The sequence below is a fragment of the Stylophora pistillata genome, chromosome 12 (genome assembly GCF_964205215.1).
Source record: "Stylophora pistillata chromosome 12, jaStyPist1.2, whole genome shotgun sequence".
Lineage (NCBI taxonomy): Eukaryota > Metazoa > Cnidaria > Anthozoa > Scleractinia > Pocilloporidae > Stylophora > Stylophora pistillata.
The window spans coordinates 14,992,996-15,018,290 of NC_142530.1; the positions used below are offsets into that span (position 1 = coordinate 14,992,996).

The 25,295-nt window shown below is 38.0% G+C and overlaps 1 protein-coding gene and 1 pseudogene across 5 annotated transcripts in view; both read right to left on the reverse strand.

Annotated features, from left to right (window-relative positions):
- Window positions 1-5,247: 5,247 nt before the first annotated feature.
- Window positions 5,248-17,592, reverse strand: LOC111330837 (uncharacterized). Of its 4 annotated transcripts, none has more exons than XM_022935797.2 (7): window positions 17,311-17,592; window positions 12,383-12,497; window positions 10,025-10,090; window positions 9,627-9,773; window positions 8,605-8,706; window positions 6,284-6,449; window positions 5,248-5,872 (listed from the first exon to the last, which is right to left on the reverse strand). In XM_022935797.2, the coding sequence occupies exons 2-7, from the start codon at window positions 12,428-12,430 to the stop codon at window positions 5,604-5,606; spliced, it is 798 nt and encodes a 265-aa protein (XP_022791532.2). In that variant the 5' UTR covers window positions 12,431-12,497; window positions 17,311-17,592; the 3' UTR covers window positions 5,248-5,603. The 4 variants fall into 4 exon arrangements, with proteins under 4 accessions (XP_022791532.2, XP_022791533.2, XP_022791535.2 ...); XM_022935798.2 differs by lacking the exon at window positions 17,311-17,592 and adding an exon at window positions 12,962-13,475; XM_022935800.2 differs by lacking the exon at window positions 12,383-12,497.
- A 2,729-nt stretch (window positions 17,593-20,321) lies between these two features.
- LOC148718943 (uncharacterized) overlaps window positions 20,322-25,295 on the reverse strand; it is a 279,110-nt pseudogene continuing 274,136 nt past the window's right edge. The window contains exons 9-11 of the transcript XR_015993723.1: window positions 23,141-25,289; window positions 21,117-21,191; window positions 20,322-21,025 (exon numbers count right to left, since the gene is read on the reverse strand). The product of XR_015993723.1 is annotated as an uncharacterized LOC148718943 (transcript). The remainder of the gene's footprint in view (window positions 21,026-21,116; window positions 21,192-23,140; window positions 25,290-25,295) is intronic.

The window sequence follows — 25,295 nt, forward strand, 5'->3', positions numbered from 1 at the left end:
CCTTCAAACTGGTAAATACGGGACAACTGTTGACGGGGCAAGGTAGACGTTTTGTACCCATTCTTTCTGGGAATGCACTTCGTCCATTTCCACGTTATCAATGGGGCACGGGTAGCAGACTCCTACATTGGCCAGTAAGTCCTCCAGAGTACCGTATTGAAAGTTACCTGCTTCTGATATCTCGCCTTCCTCTACGACATTCACTTGCACTGGTGGTGGATCTTGTGGCTGTGCCTGGGGAGTCTCTTGCACGTACTCGGGTTTAATCGAATCCACCAAATTAGCTAGCTGTCTCAACAGCTCTTCTGATGTCAATTCAGGGTTTGGGAATTCCGAAGGATGCGTTATTGTAATAGGGGTCTGCATGACTGGTACTGAAGAATTCAAATCCAAGGAAAGGTTTTTGACATTTTTGTTCTTTTAGCCAGTTTTTCTTCGGCTCTTCATTTTTAGAATGCACTCCATCTATCATGACGGGCCCTGGATGATTCTTCCTCCATTCTTTCCTGAATTCCGGTATTCCATCTTTCTTGACTTCTGGTAAAACTTCTTTTTTGCCGTAGGGATGATTTCTCTTGCCTTTGACTCCTTTGGTAGGTTTCTTCGCTGGTGTTTCCATCCTGCACATCTGAGCTGCTGCTTCTAGACTGTGTAAGGTGTTGAAACCGTTCTAGCTTTATACACTCGAGAACAATACCCTATCGTTTGATTGACAGTCATTGTTTTTACAAGAGACGCGACGCTAACATTTTAGGAAGCGACGGGACGCGACGCCAACTCAGAGACGCGACGCCAACTCTTAGGACGCGACGCTATTCAACAGGGACGCGACGCCAACTAAAAGGGACGCGACGCTATTTAAAAGGGACGTGACGCCACCTAAAAGGGACGCGACGCTATCCATTGTGCGATTTTCCTATATATCGACTGATACTGGAATGACACATGTATCATTCACCATGAATCCTACTTTAGAAAACGAACCATAAATTTGGTGTGTTAGTCATGGACGAACTCTTGGATATCATGGAATTTCACTCTGACGATGATTCTTTGATAAGAGTGATTCGAGATGCCGACCAGTACTTAATTGACTTTGTACCCGACGAGAACGATTACGATAGAAGAACCTGGGAATTAAGGTGATGCAAGCGTTCTTGGACTTTGTGCGATACCAGCACGAGGGTACAATATCCTCTTGTAAAAAACGCTTGCTATTCACGGATCAAGAAACCACCCCTACGCGTGATTGACAGCTAGCTTTTATAAAACACTACTGCTACCTACTCTTTATTACCATTTGATACCTAGAATGCACACTAGACAGAACGATGCCTTCTTCCATTCATACTCGCCCTTGGTCTGCAGCTTGTCAAGTCGTTTGTATGCTTTACGATTTGAGAGTAGATGCCACTACAGATTTGAACCATAACTTAAACACCATGAAAGACTTGACAGGAATACGAGAAGCTCCTACACTAGAAATAAAACAAGCGCAAACTGAAGTGTTTGACGCTTTCACAAATTACCTTCGAGTGATTAAAGAGTCAGCCAAACCGTTGGGAGTGACCAAAGACTTGGAGGAGTATCCTGCCCATGCCTGTGTGGTACTAGACGAAGTCATTTCTTGTGTAGACGAGCGAGCCAAGATGACTTATTTGGAAAAAAATAGAACGAGAATTACACACTCTGTCTTAGACACTCCTGCCGATGCCAGTGACGACGAGAAACGATTCAGAGAAGTCTACAATGGCGTGATGTTGGCTTTCGACGAATTTGTTCGTTATTGTGAAGATAAACCTCTACTCAGGGATTCGTTCGACCGTCGGCAAATCTGATTTCCCTCTTGACTTCTTGACGAAAGAGACGATAAGTATTCCAGTGAAGCCGATATTTTGTTTTAATCGCCCTTTTGTGCCAATTATCTCGAGTTCTCATTAGCTGTCGAATCTCTGCGGTAATAAATGGGTTAGGTCTTGATTTTATTTTTACTCGCTTGATTGGTGCGTAATCGTTGAGTACACCCAGAAATAAAGAATTGAACACATAAACGTGGTCATCTAGGTCATCAAAAATGTTAGCTATATAAAAGGGAATACTAGCCAAGTCCTCAATGAATTTAGTATGTGTATAGTTCTTAAAGCTTCTTAAGGTGATATACGTACAACGCGGTTTGGGCGCTTTGATTTTAAGTGTTACACAAACCAGGCTGTGATCGCTGATTGTTGATGACATTAGCTCGCAGGCATTGACGATGTTCTCATTCGTAGTCAAAACTACATCAATAAGCGTTTGTGACTTGTCGGTAACCCTGGCGGGTTCCTTGACCATTTGCGTCAAATTCAAAGTAGCACAAAAATCAGACAAGGCACGACCGTCGGGGCAGTTCCCTTGAAGATTACATTTCAGGTCGCCAATTATGATAACTTCCATCCCCAGCAATAAAGAATCCACGAAGATTTCTTCTATGTTTTCAAGAAAGGTGCTAGGCGAATTCGGAGGCCTATAAACTGTACACAAAAGGAAGGATTTAAGCTTTTTACACTGCACCTTAAGCCAGAGCTGTTGGAAGTTACAATCAGAAACTGCGGACAATTCTGTGATAATGGAAGCCTTGTAGGTATGTTTAACATAAACAACAGCTCCACCACCAGTCCTGTGCGTTCCGCGGTCTTGTATAAATAGAATGTAACCAGAAATTTGTATATCAGTATCAGTCGTTGAAGGGTCGAGCCAAGTCTCCGAGATTGTAAATATATCGTCTGCTTTATAAGATGGAAATTCTCGCGCGACACCATCGAGCGAACATTCAAATGAGCTTTTCCTTCATTAGTGCACGATTTGGAAGTAGGAGGTCCAGGATGTGGATGGATATCACCACATTTCAGAATTGTGTCCACTCCAGACGTCGCTTGTTTAATCTCCGGTAGAGTGATGACTATACAACCATGTTTAGACCACTTCATAATTGGGAATTTCACTCGATTGGCGCAAGACTGACGTTTAATGGCCCAAGAAGGCAACAGCACTTTATCGACATTAGCTTTGGAGTGACCTTGATTTTTGACAATGCTTCTGAAACCCAGTACAAACGTAGAGAACACCATACAAATCAGGAGCCGTACATAAACGTGACCACCCGCCATCTTGTAAAATATTTATGTGACGCTTGCGACAAACGAGATCGAAGTCGAAGGGTGTCGCTAAAGCGTGTTAATGCTACGGGACTACCTTACAGGTCGTGTGCTTCAAGTACCAATAACCACGGAAATCTAAGGTTGACGGTTAACGGTGATTTAATGATGATAAACGATTAGCGAACCACGATAGACAATCACGATCACGATCGTAAACTGAAAGAAGAATGCAATTTTCTTAAAACGTTGCGTAACTCATGAAGAAAACGCTTAGAGCAATTAACCTGCCTCCGTCGATAACGCGATCAAAATTAAGAACAATCAACAGGAATACTCGAAAATCATAATAAGCTACATCAAAATAACTCGAGATTTAAATCGATTGTAAGATTAACAAAGTGAGCGTTCCTAGCTTAGCGTCTCATTCTTTGATTCGCCCTCTTTAGATTGAAAACAATAAATTGTACTATTGTACGACTCTGTACGTTAGCGTGCTTCCACCCAAAACAAGAAAACTAATCAAAGGAGGAAACTAGCAAAATTACTCGCATGTCGGTCCCGCTTGTGCCAAAGGTTAAGAACCAAAAACGGCGAGTCGAACAGATAGAATGGACAAGGCCAAATACAATCATACACTAGCTAAAGGGACGCTAAACGAGGCTTTTATACGCGCGTGGGGACGCTAAAATATCTGATTACAAACCAATCGAGAATAGACAACAACGTAACCACATCCGTAACTAAAGTAATTCGTAACAAACAAATCAAATTCCACTTAGGCTGAATGAATCGTTTGAGTATCTTTAACAATTTATGATAGACTTGAAGATCATTCTCTGTATGCGTAAACACCAACAAAATTGATTAGAAACATTTAGTTTCCAAAATTAACGCAGACAAAAGGCAGAAGTTAATTGTTACGAATTAAATTTTGTTAGTTTCAGCATTTACCTTTAATTTGCATTGGTGTTTTAATTTATTTATCTTTACTGCTTAGAATTAACCTCAACAAAACACTTTTTAACCTAGAGTGTTTGAAATGCCGAGACTTGTAAGAAGCAGAGCTTTGTAATTTAGGACGCCCACCTGAAAGTCATCCCTGTCATACGGTATTTACGTAAGAAATTACCTCAATATGAATGAAGCTTAATTCAAAGCATAAGTACTGCGTAATTACGTCAAGTAGTTGCTTGGAAGACATAAAATATTTTCATATTCTTTTTATCGTGACCAATCAATATGATATAGGGAAATATGGGTGCCTCCACGTCGAGGGATAATTTGTATTTGTAGCAAACGTGTCTTTATTGATTATTTGCCGGCATCGTATTAAATGTCATTCAGTTTTGTTCCGCAGGAGTATGCGACTGGTGGGGTAAAGAAAATTTACCTAGTGGACTCATAACAGATTTGGGAAAGACAAGTCTTTCTCTCTCTTTCTCCTCAATAGAGGTATATCCTTCCACAGAAGACGAGCCATGTTTCGTTTGAAACGTAAATGGTTGTATGACACCCTCTCGGCTGGATTAAAATCCAAGTAGAGGATTTACATAGTAGCGCTCTCCTTGCTGCTGTTTTCCTTGTTTACATCCACCTTAGAAGGGATATAGATTAGCATGCTTCATTATTGCTACGTCATAGTTTCGTCATAACAACGTTAGCGAATTCAATTTGAAAATGCCGAGTTTTGGAACGTAATTGTTCGCAACTAAAACGTTTTTAGCGCATATAATTACCAATTACGACAATGCATACAAGGAAATTTTGATATAAATAATCTTTTTCTAGACCTTACTCTCCCTATCAGCCCTCTTGATGTACTTCAAGGATATCTTTAGGGGAGAAACCGCGTGAAACTGGGAGAAATGCGGACTCAACCTCATTCAGGCCATTCTTATCTAAGGTCTTCCTCAGGAAAGTCATCCCCCACAAAAAAAATTGTGCTCACGCAACCCGTACATTAGCACCATGGATTTTAACAAATTTAATTTCTTACGTTGTGACTGATGTACGGGTGGATATATGGGGAAAAATTCCCAAGATAATAAATTCAGTATTCAAAGAAAAAGGATCAACTCAAGTGTTGAGGTCAAGCAAGGAACCACGAAAAGACAACACCATTAAAATCTTTATTTGAATTCTTCTGAAATGGAGATTATTTCACTCACACAAGCTAACTACAATGACGTTCGATAATCATACTCGTCTCCAGAAAACTTGCCTCGATATAACTCATCAACTAAAGTATGTGACAGTCAGATTTCATAACCGTTGAACAAAAAAACCAATATGATCGACTAACAATAGTGATAAATGGGCATGCAATTAAAGATACATTTAGGACGGTTGATCAAATTGTACTAAAATCAGCAATCAGTCTGTCGCAATTTTTCAATGAAAGAGAGGGACATACTAACAAATCAAACATTTATAGAATTGAACAACGTTTTGGCCTTCAGTTTCATTTCAAGGTGTTGGTAAAGGACAAATCAAATCACAGCAGATTGGATAAGTGTTTGAAAGATGTTCCTTCTCACACTTCCAATCATCCACTCGGGGCAATAAATTTTTACAGCGGACCCTGTAGAAGCAAGCATCCGATTGCATCTTACAATTCAGATCCCATTTTTCCTTCATGCAATTTTCGACATATTTTAAAACAAAATCCTTCTTGCAAGGTACGAAGTCAGCATCTGATATGACTTGCCTTGTGACGCGATGCGATATTAAAGACCCTGTGGAGTAAAGTCACCCTGTAAGTATTTAGACAATAAAGAAACCATTCTGCGAAAAGAACGTAAATGTAAGCCATGATAAAAAGTCTTACCTCATAAATGGATTACGAACTAGACATGTTATCAATTGATAAATATTTTACGCACAGTTACCCCATACGTTACGGGTTTTTTAGTATTTCCCACTCATTTCCCTCTTACTAACATGGTTTTTAACCAAAGAACGAGGAAAACTCAATTTCGATAGAAGAACTTTGTCCTCTTGGTATTATGTCTCTTCTTTGTTCTTTTTTCTTCTCTGTTTCCTGTTATTCTTTTCTCTTTTTTTTCTTTTCAAATGAGTTTACAGGTGTTGCAGCCTGAAAATGAGTTCCTTCAACTAAGTGACGAAAGTGAATTGTATCCACTAACCATCTGTTTCATTCTCATTGATTTCAAATTGTTTAATGTTATAAATTGGAAACACTCCGCAAAAGTCCAGGATCTCTTTTGTGAGCAGTTGTCTGTCTGCGGCACCTGTCACCTTCACAAGATGTCTCTTTGTGATTACGGGAAGTGGATCCGGCTGCAAAGACGCCTGTAAGATATGCATTGGTAATTATAAAAAGAATTTTTTTTAGATACTTTTGTTGTCCTTGTCATCATCGTTACTATTAATATAATGACTATAATTATCATAGTTATCATTGAAAGTTTAAAAGCGTCATGATCGTATTTTCAAAACTTCATTATTCGCACAATTTTCGATCAAAAGATGTTGTAAACTAATATAAATGTTTTGTTTTGTTTTTTGCCGATGATGATACAGTTGCCTTTGGATTATGCTTGTGAATGAGATTTCAAACAGGATTAGCGATGTCTAAAATTAGTCAATGCATGCTTCAGTTATTTTAAATGCATTCACATCCCATCGAAAAAGATTTTACGAAGTAAATCGAAAATGGAATTATGCGTTTTTAAAGTTATTCAACTATTTTTAAATTTGTCATCACACTTTGTTCAAGCTCTCCTAACACCTCCCCTTGATGTAAACACATCGACACCCGCGTAGCGCTTTTGTCTTGCGTGAGAGAAACTTTCCTCCTACTTCCCTATGCTAGGCATTACTAACGCGATCTCAAGAAATGATCAAGGACAGTGTCGGACGTTCCGTTCCTTTCCGACTGCTTTAGACCTTATGGAGTTAAAAATGAAAACTGGATATGCTATCGAATACTCTGTTGGGAAAATAATGGATGTTTAAGCCTTGAGAGCGACGGAATAAGCTTTCGAGTCAACGACATTCCAATTCTCCGAAGCGATGTGAATTATGGCTATAGAGTGAAATCAAACGTTTATTACTTCAAGTGAGGCCCAGCGACAATATGTCCGTACGTAAAGTGATGTTTGATCAAAGATTTTTTGTGAATACGTACAACATTTAAAATTTTTAACTTAACGCCAAGCAATTTTCTGGCCGGGAAGTCAAGTATTACTAGATAACGATCGAGGCATGGAGAATAATCTAGTGATCTACTGCGCGGGTTTCGTAGACGTAGGAAGTTCTTACGTATTTTGTTTGTGACAGTCCATCAACAAATGTTTTGAATAAAGTAGTTTGTCTTAAAATATTTCTTGCTCATTTTTCTTTTGCTTCTCATTGACAGTTTCCAGGTGAAAAAGTCCACGGGCGTGTTTGGACATATGCGTGACAAATTCAGCGATTTTTGTAATATTTGATATGCATCTCTCGATTTTTTCTTTGGAAATAAGTTCTTTTAATGGTTTCATTGATCAGAGCATGTTTTTTGGGAAAAGACGTTTTCAGAAAAATTTACAGCATATTGTATCTTCTTTTACCGTTTCTCCATAGGCACGCGAAACACTCGGGAATGAATGGGTAAATTATTTGTCTCATTTTCCTCTTGTCTAATAGGGGGACAAAATGTCCATTAAATTGTCTTTTCCGGTTTTAAAGTGCACCTAAACCCCAAAACTTTTTTTCGGTTAACGAGATAAGCGTACTTTTTTGGAGTATTTCTGTGCAAAAATTTTTTTATTTGCTTAAATCTTCAATTTTCTATGCTCAGTCAAAATACGGAAAATCGGCCGCCATCTTGGCTCACGACCGAATTTAAAGAGGAATGGTTCTAGCGGGTAATGTGACGTCAAATCGAGAACACAAAAGTCAGCATTTCACTTATTTTCACTTGTTTGGGAAGGTTGTAGTCGATATTGTCCGAAAATATGCCGTATAAGTGTGTTGTAGGAGGATGTAACAACGTGCGAAATTTGCAAGAGGATATCGAGTCGGCATATTTCGGACAATATCGACGACAACCTTCCTAAACAAGTGAAAATGTGTGAAATGCAGACTTTCGTGTTCTCGATTTGACGTCACATCACCCGCTAAAACTGTTCCTCTTAAAACTCGGTCGTGAGCCAAGATGGCGGCCGATTTTCTGTATTTTGACTGGGCTCAGTTAATTAAAGATTTGAGCAAATAAATTAATTTTTGCCAGAAGTACTCCTAAAAATACGTTTATTTCGTTAAGCAAAAAAATTTTTGGGTTTAGATGCATTTTAACTAAAGGCGGCTTAATCCATTTGACTCGCTAATTATGGGAATTAACATCCCTTTCACCACGGCTGGTCTCTTCCGTGATCATTGCGGGAGACGAGTCTTTCCACCCAAGCGCAAGCACGCGCGACCATGGCGTGATGCGCAGCTCGAGTTCGCAAGTAAGACATACCTGAACAAGATCTTTTCGGACCTTCCCAGGGCTTGAAAAGCCAGGATCCATTTTCGAAACGTGACACTCTTTCCTTGTAGGGATGCGTGTAATTGTCAAGCCCTTGAATCAAACAGGAAAAGAGAGTTAAATTTGAGGGGTTAAAGTCGTAAAAAAAAAAAGAAAAAAAAAAAAAGAACGAAAATGGTGAGAGAGGTGAAGCCAATAGTTTTGGAGACAGAACTGCCTATATCAATTTTCTCAACGAGAGAGAGGCGAAGGGTTGTTTCATACAAGTGGATATCAATATCAACTTTTACTAAACAACAACTAGGCGATCCATTACTTTATTAAGTATATTCATACAAAATTAATAAGAATAAGACTAAAATAATATCCCATTTGACAATAGATCGAGATGTGGTCGATCTCAATGAACATCTCGTCGTGCGATGGATATAGTACGTTTACACCGTTCGCTCCGAGGACTTTCTAGTTACAAATCTTCCCGTCTCCGTTTTCGATGGCCGGGAATTTCGTTGGTTTCTTCCTTCTTGGAGAAATGTTATAAAACATTAAATATTTCTGGTTTAATTTAAGTGTAAAAATGGTAACGCCAGTGGAAAGGATTTTCCGTCTAAGTGAAATCAAAGATGTTTTGCACAAACCGCAAAACTATCGCATGACAAATACACGTGACTGCTCGTGACAATCACTGTTGAACGCCATCAAACCTCACTTAGTCGCCATTTGAACATTTAGTTATTAGTAACAGCCCCCTCAAATAGCGAAAAAATGCTTTTGTGTTATATAACATTTTAGAAGATTTTCAAACATGTTAAATCAACTTTCGACCTCTAATTTTTTTGGAGCAATTCACATCTTAGCCGGCTTTAAAGATCGTTCTACTCTGAGTTGGCTTCCTTCTCTTTTTTTCCCTAAACTCCGCTTTGATAACACTAAGAATTCTTGCATTTAGAAAGATAATGTAACTTTATAATTATCAGCTATATGTGCTTTTTTTCGTTTCCCCTTCAACTTACCAGCTTGAAGTCAATCAAGAAGCTTGCACTGACAACATTATTATGAGCAGGAACGCGAAATATGACCGCGTCCTTTTCTTCGTCAATTTCGATGTCTTCATCAAAGTTAGTTCCCTTTTCATTTATACCCATGGTAAAATGTTCTGCCTGAAAAAAATTTTGAATCCAAGTAAGTATAAACTTTCTTGGTATAAAAGTAGGACCTTTTGCGGCCAAAATTAGGTCTCTATTGAAAAGATGGTTACGAATGACAACAGTCACTAAGAATGGCTTAAAGCCGAAAGAAATATACGTCTGGTACATTTCTTGTCCTAAACACATTTCTCTTCCATTTCTTCCGCCTTGTAAAATAAGATCTTGACCTCTCATGTTAACTAAAAGAAGTTTACATGTCATACCTGGGTTGAGATGACTGAGTGACAGACGGCAAAGAGCAGCAATAAGCTGATGGCGAAGTAATTTCCCTGTCATAGAGGAGAAAAAAAGAGACTCTTAAAAACTCTTTAAGACATCAATAAAATATCAAAGCTGCATAGACCTCACCATTTTGAATCCTTGATATCTGCTAAGTTGTTTGGAAGGAATAAACAAGGTCATCAGAGAGTAAGCAGCTGAATGAAGAGGTCAGTATATACAGGCTCTTTTAAACTCTTTAAATGCAACTCAATCCTCCAGCTTATCAGTTCCTATGTCGCTGACTGATCGAAGTTGAGGAAAACTATCTATAGAATCCTTATTCAGCAGAAAGGGATGTTATTTTATGTCAAAGTTAATCAATTTACATACCTTCATGATGATGCTGAAACATGAACAAGGATGTAGAATTGAAAAAAAAAGTAAGAATCTTCAGTTTTGCCAAAGCAGCAGATGTCCAATTTGGAACTTTGGAAACATTGATAAATGTAACAGATATTAAAACAGCCGTTTTAAATCAGTTTCTATTAATAGATGCCTTTTCAATAGTAATTAATACCTTTTCTTTTTCCTTATTCATTCTATTCATGTTAATTGTTGCACGTCTGTTTGCGCAATAATTCGTAATAAAGACCTTTATTATTACTATTGTTATTATTCTTATTTTTTTTTCAGATGAACGTATTCTTTTATGCTGACAAAACATCTTAGGAGTGGATGTTTCTGATCAGAAAGCGGATGTTAAGGAATTTGGCGACTGATACTTTCTTCTGCACATGAGCCCTAAGGAAGAGGCAAGTCAGTGAAAACAAGGAAGTAATACCAGCTTGCTAACTATTCAATTACTATTATCAATATCATTTTTTTTTTCGTACATGCCTGAATTTTGATTCTCAAGATTCCTTTATTGATTACTCAAACTTCCTTACGAACGCTCGAGTTTAAAAAATGTAAGCCATTTCTTTTTTCTTTGGTCGTAAAATCTACATTATGGTCTCAGCGGAAACGCGGAGGTGTACAACTCAACAAACTTGCAACTGTGCTCATCGTTTCGGTGTTCGAGAAAAGCAGAATATTGAGAGACCAGAAAGAATACCTTTTATTATTCAACGACACTCCGCAAAGTACAAATGACGCCCAAGATAAGTACAAATATCTCGCGGTATTTGTACTCCAGAGAACCGGTTACACAGGTTTTCTCGCATTGCGCAAGCGACGACTTGGATTGAAGTCACAAGAAAAAAATGGCGGACAGTATAAATCATTTTTCTGACGACGATGAGTCGGAATGGCTGGCGAATATTGATCCAAGTTTACTAGATAAATCGAACGAAGAAATCAGTTAGACGACAATGAAATTTTTGTCATTTATTGAAGAAAATAGAAACAGCAACACGACAACGCGCCAATTCCGTTCCGCTTCGCATACTTCTGTCACGCACTCCCCGTAAATAGATATCCGCGAAATTCGCCCCGCACTGATACATATATGCCACTCTCACTTAGAGACGCACACGTTATTCGAGGTTGGCTCATAATGAAAGGTGTCGAGCGTTTTCGGAATCGTTGGTCCACGAATTCTCTGATTTGAAAGCGTCGAAGACTTTAGTTAAAAAAAAAAAAAACTGAATAACTCAGATGTCGAAAAGCTCTAGAGGTCACAAATTTAGAGCCAGATTAGAATCAGCACACTTTCATTCTTTGAAAGCTGTTGTATGCATGGCGCAAGGTCATCGAACGCGTGAGTTCATTTGTACTAATAATACACTCGTTTACTGCTGCTGATCTAACAGTCCAAAAGTACTTCACTAATCAAGGACCTACTTTTGCTTGCTAGAGGTGGTAAATACACTTTCTATCAAAGTTTGATACTCGAGACAAAGCGACAGAGGAGCGTACTTGTTGAGTACTGTTAGCGATCCCTTTCCAAAAAATTAATATCGGGTTCTATTTGGCCTAAAAAAATCATTTGAACCGACAAATACTTTTGAAGTCAAGCGTCTCTGTTTGTTCATACGTGCCTGAAGTTTTGTTTCTGGGTGCGCGATGATGCTTTCTTCCTTAACCTAAAGCGGATGACACTAATGACTTTTTAGGATTTGCAAAGGATTCATCCCCTTCAACTTCAAGGAAACTGCTTTCTGCTAAATTCGTCAGCAACGGGGGATGTTATTTTGTCATTTGTTTGTTAAATCAGAATCGTTCGAGGTTAATTAAACGACTCAATGCTTCTCTGATAACCCTCTCAAGATTCTTTTAATTATCAACCCGGATATATTTCCAAAGCGTTATTGTTGATCGAGACATTTGTTTCAATTACTGTATTTTGAATGATTACTCACAAGCCAAACGGTTAGCAAAGTCCTTCTTCTCTTTTGAAACAAGCACATAACGTTTCATTTTTCTTGCATGATTGTTGCAAGGATTCACTTGGTTATAAGCTTGGAAATTTTATACCTGCAAGGAAACAAGAGAGCGCTAACTCAGTAAATTCTAGACTTCTCTTGGATGTGCGGACCCTACTGAGGATGGGTTTTTCATGTGTTCGTGTAAAGGTGTACCGTGAATGCATCTTTGCTTGCTATTTATCAATCTATACCTGTGTATGCGTACAAGTGTGCGCCCAGCGACGATCAATTCGGTAATTCTATCCCGGCAAAAATCAGTAAGTTATTGAGCTAGTTATGTTTTTATTTTCTCGGCTGACCACGTATCAGCCTACTTTTGCCAACGCTTTGTCCCTTGTGGGGACGAAACCGGTTAGGTTGCAAAAAGTTACGCAAGTTCCGCGTAACAAAGTGACAGTTATACGCCTAAGCGGGTTTTTGTAAAAATTACTCGCTAACTCACATAATCTTAACATAAATTATGTTTACCGATGGCATAACATTTCCTCTGCTTGTTGCAATTAATTAACCTACCATTGTATCCAACATAAACATTTGTGAGTGCTTTGTTTTAAGTTGAAATGGAACACATGAAATTGCATCACCATAATAATGAGGAAGATGGAACAGAGGCAAAATCCCTGAAAAAACAGAGACAGCAACAAAACCTTGGTCTTGTTATTCTAGCATGCAGAATACAATGTATCGGGGAAGTACTCAATCAGTTATTATATTCCTTTGTTTGACCCTTATCGTGACTCATTACCATGTCAAAATATCAATCCAGAACGTTTACAGAAAGAAATCCATTACAAGAAGCAAAGCGATTAAAAATAACTCATGATTCCATCTTGCTTGCTCTAATGAGTTTTGTTTTCGTGAGCAGAAATTGCCTGTCTCTGTATTTGACCTGGACATGGTTGATAAAAGCACAATTTTATACAGACAGAAACATTCGCTATTGGTGAATGGGAAGTGCGAGTTAAAAAAGTCTATGGCCAGGGGTCTGGGACTTTGAGTAAATCAGCTTTCTGTTCCTCCAGTTAGTTCACAAATTAAGTATAGCATCCTCATGTGCTGAGTCGATCTCACTACCAAAAAGTCAACTCATGAGGGAAAAGGACCGTCGTAAACAATTGACGAACGCTTTTCAAAGTAACGAAGAGTATTTCAACCGAACCAGGTAGTAAATAATCGATAACTAGCTACAATATGTCCACGGGTACTTCGGTTAACTAGCAGTACTAGTGAAAAGTCACGCGCGAGAAATTCGAAGCTATAGAGAGTATTCTTGTTACTGAGTTGCTTACTAGCGGGAGGCATTATGTCATGGGGAGAACTTCAAAGCAGACAAACAATTTTTCCGTGTTCCCGGTAACGGCAATTGCCAAAATATCTAAAAGTACAGCATAGCATATAACATTTACAATTTACAAATTGTTAGGTCCTGGTATATTATGAACTCCAAAACTTGATCCTTCCCGTTAGAGGTTGAGAGGCGAAACGTCGTAGATTGATAGTTGTTCCTGTCGTCATCAGTTATTACAGATTTATTGGTTCATTATTTTCATTTTCCAAAGTGAGTTGATCTTTCTTAGCCCCCCTCTGCCCTCCATTAAAGTGCTTACTTTTATCACCTACGTGCTGTGAGCTGTCACGTTTCAACAAGTGCTTCCTGTAATTCCTGACCCTAAATAAGTAGTCTACGTGTTGCAGAAATGACAAAACAAGTTTTCAAAGCGCTCAGTTTCAACAAAAACATATTCTATTGAGCTTGAGAGGACACGGATGAATACGTATGGGAATCTTGGTGATTATTATTGCAGTTTTACCTTTTGTTTTCTCAAAACCTTCTGATGAAAGTCGGTCCATGGATGAATGGAAAGTACGTCGGCTAAATCTAACAAATGATATGATAACTTAGGTTTCAGAGTAATCGGCTCATAAAGACAGAAATTTGGTTACAAGCTAAGGGACGTAAATAATCAATCTTAGGTCAATGAAATATTATAATTCAATTGGTTTTTTAGTAGGAATAAGAATTGTGAAGACATTTCCGTCGGCCTAAGTCCAAAAAGCGCATAAATTCGTAAGACTTACGTAAATTCAATTAAAAACTAACGAGGAAATAGACAAGCAAGAGAGATATTTTGCTTGCCTGAATAGGTGTCCAGATGGAGTAGAGGTTATCAGAAATCACAGGAGCATGAATGCAAGAGAAGTCTGGAAAATTTGCTTTAGGCAAACAGCATAAGATTACCCTGTCCTATCTCCGACCTTTACTGTTTGGAACTGAGCTATAAGATTGAGCTATAAAAGATCAATTTCATCTCTCTGAAAAGAGTATCAAATTATTATTCTTGGTAAATGCATGACAAACCTCGCAGAAACTCGTCGAACTTCATATTTGCACTTTGTCGCATTCTCTTATTTGAAACATCACGAGCGTCCTATTTCCGGCGGCAGACCAGTAACTCCACTTATCAGCTCTTCAGATAAAAGAAATATTGTCAGAAATTGTCGATGATAATGATTTTTATCTGTTTTCTTTTCTTTCGTTTTTTTCTTTTTTTTTTCAGCTCCATTCTGCATTAAACATGCCATTTAATGACATTAGTGCTGGTCTTCAGTCGATTTTATTTCCCTAAGCTACCAATTTCTAGCTCTCTTATTTAGTGCAAAAAATTTGGTTTTTCTTTCAGTTAGTTTGCTAAAAGCTGTGAAAGGCCTAAATGTAATAACTGTCCGAAATGTATGAAGTTCGACGAGTTTCTTCGAGGTTTGTCATGCATTTACCAAGAATAATAATTTGATACTCTTTTCAGAGAGATGAAATTGATCTTTTATAGCTCAGTCTTATAGCTAAGTTCCAAACTTGCATTGGCTACAAACGTTATGCACTAATGAACAATTTGCATCAAGTGACAGCTGGCAAAACAATGAGTACGCTGACCAATACCTCTCCTTAAATAACTGGCTTAGACTCTTAAGTACAATAGATTTTGGAAAAATGTGATAACACTGTACTTGTGTGATCAGTGATGGAGTTAACAAGTCATAAACCAAATTGCAAAGTTCATTTATTCAATTTTGAATCTTGGATATTTCTAGCCCTCTAAGACTTTACTCCACCTCGGCAATCACGTTATGTACTATAAGACTATAAGTGGAAACTGTTGAGCTTACGTATTTTCCCTAATGACGTAAGACGATATGAAGTAAAAAATAAATAATTATAAAAAGTTGAGATTAACCGTGGAAAATATGTTTCCCAATTTTTCGATTTCGGAAATGGGCCCGTCTCAAAGGGCTGAAGGAAAAAAATTAATAGTTCACTAGACCATCAACTGACCATCATATGTTGAATCCTGTAGCCAGAATGGTTCAATTCGACTGAAAAAAGCAACAAGTCAAGGCTTGTGATCATGATTTAAATAAAATATATTGGTCGGTAGATATCTTGCTCCACAAGTCACTTTATTACATAGCTAGCAGCGCGCGGGGGCAAGATAAAGCGAATGTTGTGTTCTGATTGGCTACCTCAGCGGGCAAGGTGGGTCCATTTTGCCCGCTCAGGATTGCTCATATTGATCCCGCGCAACAAAAAAGTTCCTCGCTTTTGGACAATGTCGGCGACGAAGTCCCATAAAACGGCAGAAGACAGTTAAAATCAAACTTAAAATTAAACAACCCTGTTGGGTTTTATGCGGAACCTCACAGTTTCCCTCAATTACCACACCATACTATATCACAAAATTCACCACCAAATTTACCAAAAACCTCATCACAAATACATGTACTCCAATTTCTCATCAAATCACCCACTACACATTTTCACAGGCATCATCAAGACTGAAGCTGTAGGATACAGCAGACTATCAAAAACAAAAGACGATTACAACTTTATACACAAACTCTTTTCTCTACGACTGACCGCTCTTGACTACCCCAACAAACTAATCACTAAAACCTCTTAACCCTGGCTACCTTACCACTATCACAAAAGACAACGACTCACGAGAACAAACCAATCCACTAAGAAATCTACAATCTACTACCGCAGCAAATACAACAAACATGCACGAACAGACAAAATAGTACGCCACATCCTACACAAATACCACAACGTGCATATCCCCAACTCACCAAAGCATACATGCAGCAACACCACCAAACTGCACACCATGCTACTCACCAATAAGCTCTTACACTCAAAAATTACCAAATAATAATATATTTTAATGCCAATAAAAAATATACATATATATATATATATATATTTTTTTTTTTCTGTATTTCATTTTTTACAGTTTATGGATTCCAACATGATCATTACATTCTTATACATTAATGTGCTCGAGACTGTAGTTGACCTTTAAGGCCAATGTGTGTGTGGTTCTTGGGTGATTTGTTGGAGAATCTACCTTATTCTTGCCTCATTATAATCTTTCGACGTTTTTCATTGATAATCCCAAGGAATTTTGTGATTTATCTTAGCTCATTATTGCATTTTAAGTCATAATTGTATTTTAGCCTTGCTCGTTGTGCTTCTTTTGATGCATGGTTCTCGTCGAAACTCGAATTTGTTATAATCTTACTATATTTCTATACTTATAGCCTTCCCTTTTTTGCAGGGCTTTCTCCGCACTATCTCCATCAAGAAGTGTCTTTTTGTTAATAACATCTGTTTTACATGGTAAAAGTATGCAGAACAATTTAATCCACTTAACTGTTGGTATGCTCTGTGTTTTATTTGTTGTTTCGCATCTACTCTACTTATTGTCTACATTAATAGATTGGATACATCTACTCTAGCTATTCTCTACTTAAATAAATCAATACAATAATTGTTCTCTTTCCGATCTTTGATTTATTTGACTCACCGTTCGGCGCCGTGCTTTTCGGCGAACCATTCACAGCGAAGGTGGATCGATGGATCCCGGTGGTTGATCACTTTCCACAGCCAGATTAGAACGAAAGACCTCAACAATGGGTCCTCGCCCTCTTCCAACAACGTCCGATAACCTTACATCGACGTCTCCATTCGATTCCTTCTGATGACACACGTAGTTATCTCCTTTATCGCTAGAAATGGTTCGTTTTGTGGACATCTCGCGGGTCAAAATCTCTTTTACGACGAAGATCGATTAAACATTCTTCATCAATTTCCCAAGAGCAATCGCGCGTTACCTGTACGTCATAAGACTCACGCAATACGTTCACGCCATTCTGACGTGACCGTCCCAGATTAAGATCTTTCAACTCCGCTATTTCACGACACGGAGCCGGAAGCGAAAATCTGTTTTCGTTAGAAATATATATATATATATATATATATTTTTTTTTTTTTTCCTTTGGATATTAAGGACAAGGCAGCTCCCTCTCATATTTCTTAAGGTATCTATCTTTGTTTTCTTCATATAAATAATGGCATACACCTCCCCTTTTGGTTCTGGTTCCCGTTTCGTGACACTTCCGTTCGGTGTACGTACACTTGAAATTATTATTATTTTTGTTTTTTGTTTTTATTCATTTAATTATCTTTCTTTTAATTTACATAAGTATTCTCTTCTGTATTAGCACCGCATTCTTTGTTTCTCTACATGAGCATTGCATTCTCCTCCGTACTATCTCGGAAAAATTTTTTTAATTTGTTTACATAAGTTTTCTCTTCTATTATATCTGAAATTTTCTTTATTTAATATACATATTTACTTCCCTCTATATTAAAATTTTTTTTTCCTTCGGAATAGGTTCCAATGACTTTCTAATTTGTCACTATAATTGTGTAGTTTTTCTCGCTTTCTTTAACAAGGACCCGGCACGAGGATGTCGAGCATTGACATGGTACCAGGTTAGAAACATCCTCGCTTTGCCCCTGACGACTCACAACCATAAGGAGCCTTCGTGCCGATGCATCCTTCTCTCCTCACCCGGCCGGTTGATTTCCATTTCTCTCCATCTTTGAACAGCTTTCATAGACACTTCACATCTTCTTTCACCACTCCTCGATCCAACTCCTTATACTATATTATATAAAAGTCTTCTATCAATATATGTACTTTATTAGCTCTTTACAGATCCTCCTTATTACACAAAGTTCCATATTATTTACCTTTATTGTTTTTATTCCCCTCTAAAAACAAATATAAACCTGGACCTTTTGCCCACCCCACCCCAAAACATTTAAACATAAACCCTCACCAAAAACTCACAGGAAAAGTGTTAACTAGCTCACGTTCTCATTATATGTCATCTATAATCTAAAATGCCTAACACAGTTCTTCATCACATCCCCTACAACCACTTATCAAGAAGGTAATAGGAATCAACACTGCTCTTCTTCTACCTATATCCTTCCCATTCCTGCAGTCACCTGTCCATAAAAGTAAACGTAAAAGGAGAATACTTTATTTTTATCAATAATCCTTTTTTCCTATCATAGCAATAACCCTTTTCCCTTCCTACAGTCAAAAACAGAGACCCCATTCATCAAACCCTAAGCAAACCCTTACCTATTACTAACCTTTACCCCACCCAAACCCTAACCCTAACCCAACCCCAATCTAGCACTAACCCTAACTCTAAACCTAATCTAACACTAACCCTAATATAACTCTAACCCTAACTACAACCAAAACTCTAATATAACATTAGCAATTTAACCCTGAACTCTAGACTCTTCGCCCCCTCTTTCTAATAGTTACTCTTATTTATTTTAACTTCACTTTATTTTGATTTTATTTATTCATTTATTTTTAACTTTAATAATTTATAACATATATTTTTTGCAATTTTAAATTGAGTTTAGGAGCGTGCTATTGTTACTGAAGTCGCTCCCTCAATTTTAACACCTAACTTTTATGTTCGTTTTACACACTCATCCCCACCCTTGCATACGCTTTGTTCCTTTTTTACCCATTGATCACGAGATTGCTCATCAGTAAAGTGGGAACCTATTTTCATGGGATCCCTTTTATCAACACCAAGGGAAGCCACAAAGGTTGCTAGTGAAACTACTGATTAATATATTTAATACTATACAAACAAACGACGCAGAACTTCAAGAATATTTGATATGGCTATCCGCTTTGGTGGAGAGAGTAAACATGTCATTGGTACCTGATCATCCAGGTGAGTACTAATTGGTTTTAATTCTTTCCTGTTTTGGAAGCTGTTGTTAACACGGTTCGGTTCACTTCTTCATAGGGAAGTGGTATCACATCGACTGTTTCCAAGTACCCGAGCGGTATTTTCGTCACACTCTGCATCGCTTGGAAAGTCCGATGCTTGAGGTGTTTGCGATGTTTCACATCGCCGCCAGCCTATTTTCAAAATAACGGCAAGACGATTGTCGTACAAAATATTAGAGGAGCAAACGATCAAAAAGATTCTAGAAGAGCAGGACTCTTTGCTGTTTAAATCCCATGCTTTGTTCAGTAACCAGGACGAAGTTCCTGATATTTCAAATATGGATGCAGAGGAGGCTCTTGAAATCGACAAAGCAAGGGCAAGAAAACCAGGACGACCAACGAGTCGATCGTCAATGGAAATTGGCACAGGGGTGGGCCGTTCCACTCGAGAAGTTGAGTTAATTTGGTGGCCAAGCTTATACTCAAGATCGCTTTACGGCAAACTGACTCTACGTTTCTATGTCAAAAAAACTTCAATTTAGAAGTTCAACAATTTCATTTTTTGTTCCTGTTAACGCTTAAACTTTTAAACTTAAAACAACTATAAATACATAATTTGCAATCAGGTCCACAAGAAACTACTTCCAATTAATTATGTTAAGTGTATCCGGATGAATAAGATAGGACTTCATAAAAGTGAATTCACTTTTGTGATCTTTCATGTAAATCGACCCCAACAATTCAGCAAAAAGAAACACAAAGAATGATCTCATTTCTTTATTCTTTTTCTTTTTGGAATCTCAACTCAAATGGCATTAAACAATGACGGAGGGAGATATGTACAATCAAGGATGTAGCCTGCGTGGCTAGCCGGATGCAATACGCGCGTGGGATCCATACGATCGGCTAACCCTAAAAATTCGCGTGGCTTGGCTGAAAAAAGAAAACTTAACCGCGCGTTTATTCCGCTACCTGCGCAGACTATTATGCCCCAACAGCATCTGCTTTCAAAACAAAACCCACGACAGTTCGATAATCAGGGTACGTAGAATGAGAAATATAATTTGAAAGTCTAGCCTCGTTGTTAAGCGAAACTTCAGGGTGTAATATTAATATGGACAAAACTTTTTGTCAGACTTAGGCCAGGGTTATGCTACGAAGGGATTTATCACCTTTACCGTGACCAGCTCATTTTTCGCATGGGAACCTTTATATGACAAATAAAGCCTTTTGTTCAATGCGTTCACCACCGTTTTTGTATGAATGAAAAATATTACATTTCAACTAATCATTCTTTTCATGCGTCAAGGCAACTGAACATAAGATGACGATACGAATAATTGTAATATCTCAAATTCTAGCTTGTAGCTAAAAGGATGCCTTTGACTCTTTCTCTCAAATGAAATGCAGAAGCTTGGTTATACCACTGCAGGATTTTGTCTGACAGAAGCTCACTTACTGGAAACTGAAAGAGAGAAAAAACCAAACAAAGAATCATTGCCTTGCTCAGCTGAGATGGAAATTACGTTTTAAAATCTTTATAACCTTATGCTAACCTTTCGCCTTGAGAATTCTTCGAAGAACAGCATAACAAATACTCCGCAATCATATCCGTTTTCTTGTTGAGGTACCTAAGGGTTAAAGAATGCTATTATCTATCCCTTCACTTTTTACATATTACCATCATTACTACAGTGGTCTCTAGACAGGACTTTCATATAAAGGATATCAATAAGGATGAATTTTAATGCAACAAAACGCAACATAAGGCCAAAGATAATACAGCTAAGGTCTCCCCCAGGGATGAAACCAATTATAAATTTTTCTCACACCTCTGGAATTTCAGTCTGACAATTTTTCTTGGGTTGGTTTAAACTGATTTGGGTAGACAAGAATTGTAGAATAACCAAGAAGTGTCTATTTTATGAACCAGATCTATGGTTGGATTTTACTCTGCTAATAAAATCAATTCTTCACAGTAAATGACAAAAAGACAAGCTGTATAACCAAACATTCACCACCATCGTAATACTATCTACTGATTGGAACGACATTAATTGACCTCAGCAAAGCCTTTGATCGCCTCCCTCACAATCTACTACTTGAAAAGCTTGCAGCGTACGGCGTCAGCCCAGAAAGCCTAGAGCTACTGGCAAACCATCTGAAAAAACAGAACACAGTGTGTTAGGTTAAGTTTCATTCGTTCACGCACCGAAAAGATAAGGTCAGGTGTTCCACAAGGGTCTGTATTAGGCCCGCCGCTATTCAACATTTTTATAAACGACTTGTTCTACAACATTAAAAAAGCCAAACTATCCGCTTATGCAGACGACAAACAACTTTACTGTAGTAACGCAAACGCGAGAATTGTACAGAGGATCCTAAATTCTGAACTAGCTGTAGTTTCAAGCTGGATCAAGGACAACGGGCTACTTCGAAATGCTAAGAAATGTGAATCCTTGGTCTTCGGAAATCAAACCTCCAACGTAACCAAGCAAAGAAAGACGAAATCAGCTTCATGATTGATGGAACATCTATACAACCCTCTACCACCTGCAAACTCTTGGGCGTGCTTATAGATGACCGGCTGAATTTCAACAACCATGTAGCTTCACTATGCAAGAAGATTAGCAAGCAAATTGCAATCATATGCCGGTTTAGAAAACTTCTTAGCTTTCAAACCAAGCTTACACTATATAAGGCTTACATTCTTCCTCACTTTACCTATTGTTCCACAGTGTGGATGCACTGTGGAAAAACGACATTGGCTAAACCTGAAAAACTCAACGAGCATGCTCTAAGATCAGTCCTTAACAACAGCACTAGTACCTATAGTACTCTACTTGAAACAGTAAATATGTCCACATTGCACAACAGAAGAGTCCAGGATATGTGCATTCTTATTTATAAAGTTATTCACGGGACAACATCAAATCCACTTCGTACTCTGCTGACGCTTAGAAACAACTCACACAACCTACGTGGCGAACTGATTCTTGTACAACTAGAGTCAACACTACTAAGCATGGGCTAAATACTTTCAAGTACCTGGTCCAAAAATCTGGAACTCTTTAAATAATGACTTAAGAACTTCACGAACACTAAAAGAGTTTGTAACACGCATCAGGAAAATTACTTTTGACGTATGTAATTGTACCCTTTGTAGCTCTTAGACTTAATGTAATTTCTACTCTGGATGTAGTTTTAGTAGCCTATCTTTTCAGTAGCATGTACATAGTTACATTAGTGCATTTAATAATGTTATTAATTGGTTGATTAATTAATTAATTAGTTAATCTTATATTTACTTATTATCTCTGAATTTTTATTGTAAACTTTTTAGTATTATATTTCATTTATTTTCTACTCGATTCATTAGCTATCTAAGCTAGGTGCCTGACAAGCTCCATAAATTTCGAGTATAAATAAATCTACTACTACTACTACTTTCAATACTTCAGTCAGCCTCGGTACATGATAGTTTTTCCTACCTATATTTATATACTTAAGCATTAACTTTGCCCTAAAAAATGCAACTTGACATTACAATCCATAAGAGGAAGACTAGAGATTTTAATACCTTGGGATAGAGGACTGGCATAGTTTTAGGTGTGCCACCTTAAAGTACAGACTTCTGACTATGATCATATAAAGAGTTTAAAAAGTACAGAAATGCTGGGTTATACTGCACTTTTGGGTGTGCCACCTTAAAGTACAGCCTAATGACTATGATCATATAAAGAGTTTAAAAATACAGAAATGCTGGGTCATACTGCACGTTTGGGTGTGCCACCTGAAAGTACAGCCTATTGACTATGATCAGAGAAAGAGTGTAAAAGTACAAAAAATGCTGGGTTAAACTGCACTTTTGGGTGTGCCACCTTAAAGTACAGACTACTGACTACGATCATATAAAGAATTTAAAAATACAGAAATGCTGGGTTATACAGCACTTTTGGGTGTGCCACCTTAAAGTACAGCCTATTGACTGTGATCAGAGAAAGAGTGTAAAAGTACAAAAAATGCTGGGTTACACTGCACTTTTGGGTGTGCCACCTTAAAGTACAGACTACTGACTACGATCATATAAAGAATTTAAAAATACAGAAATGCTGGGTTATACTGCACTTTTGGGTGTGCCACCTTAAAGTACAGCCTATTGAATATGATCATAGAAAGAATTTAAAAATACAATAACGCTTGGTTACACTACACTTTTGGGTGTGCCACCTCAACCCATTAATGGCTGCAGCTTTTGTGGAAAACTGTGTTTTCAAGCTAGTCGGGCAGATTTTGGGTCACTGTTGTGGTTTTAAAAGCTCAAACTTACCAAAAACCCCTTAACAGCTTGTACACGCGACGTCCTTTCGATCCAAATGCAAAATGGCGCCCTGAAAATCACGTGCACGTGCAGAAAGCAAAATTTCCACATAGGTTTTAGGTTGAAAAGTAATGCCCCACTTACGACTTTTACTTCTCTCTTTCTCCTGCCCTCTGTTTCCCCTCTAAGTTTCTCCTCACTTGCTGGAAATTTAGTAGGCTTCATTTTGGTGTAGAGATTTTTTAGGAAACTACTCATTATTTTTAAAGCGCATGCTCAGAAAGGTAGGTGGGTAATGGAACACGATTTTTGTGCAGATTTTCAGGTCAAAGTTACATGGTTTTTTGGCTATTTCTCCAATCTCCTTCACTCAATTGCACTCATTCTGGTATCATTTGCAAGATATTTTCAACCTGTTCAAGTACGTGCTCAAAGTCGTGCTCCAGGGTTAGAAGTGATGACGTCACGAGGCATAGAAAGGGTGTGGGTCCCCATGGGCGCATACGGGCGCACTGGACGTCAATAGTTTAGAGTACAGCCTATTGAATATGATCATAGAAAGAGTGTAAAAATACATAAAATGCTGGGTTATACTGCACTTTTGGGTGTGCCACGTTAACATACAATCTACTGACTACAATGATATAAAGAGCTTAAAAATAGAGAAATGCTGAGTTATACAGCACTTTTGGGTGTGCCACCTTAAAGTACAGCCTTTTGACTACGATCCTGGAAAGAGTGTAAAAATACAAAAATGCTGGATCATACTGCACTTTTGGGTGTGCCACCTGAAAGTACAGCCTATTGAATATGATCATAGAAAGAGTGTAAAAATACAGTAATGCTGGTTTACACTGCACTTTTGGGTGTGCCACCTTAAAGTACAGACTACTGACTACGATCATATAAAGAGTTTAAAAATACAGAATTGCTGGGTTATACTGCACTCTTGGGTATGCCTCCTTAAAATACAGCCTATTGACTACGATCAGAGAAAGAGTGTAAAAATACAAAAATGCTGGGTTATACTGCACTTTTGGGTGTGCCACCTTAAAGTACAGCCTATTGACTACAATCATAGAAAGAGTGTAAAACTACAAAAATACTGGGTTATACTGTACTTTTGGGTGTGTCACCTTAAAGTACAGTCTACTAAATAAGATCATAGAAAGAGTGTAAAAATAGAAAAATGCTGGGTTATACTGCACTTTAGGGTGTGCCACCTAAAGTACAGACTTCTACATATGATTAATAGGAAAGGTAATAAATACTAAATACCAAATAAGAAAGGTAACTAGTGCATACTGTGAAACTGAAAAGGAAGCAAGTACTTACAGATGGTGCCCATTTCAAAAGCGCTCTCCAACGAAACATCTGGGCACTGCACAATATAAACCACACCTCATAACTTAAA

What these genes read in the sequence shown, in the direction of transcription:
- LOC111330837 (XM_022935796.2), bottom strand. Translation starts at nt 10,223, where the DNA reads ATGACCTTGTTTATTCCTTCCAAACAACTTAGCAGATATCAAGGATTC. An exon ending in TCCGAAAAGATCTTGTTCAG is followed by an intron (nt 6,450 to 8,604) that starts GTATGTCTTACT and finishes CATATCTTACAG; the next exon opens with GCGTCTTTGCAGCCGGATCC. An exon ending in CAATGAGAATGAAACAGATG is followed by an intron (nt 5,873 to 6,283) that starts GTTAGTGGATAC and finishes TTTACTCCACAG; the next exon opens with GGTCTTTAATATCGCATCGC.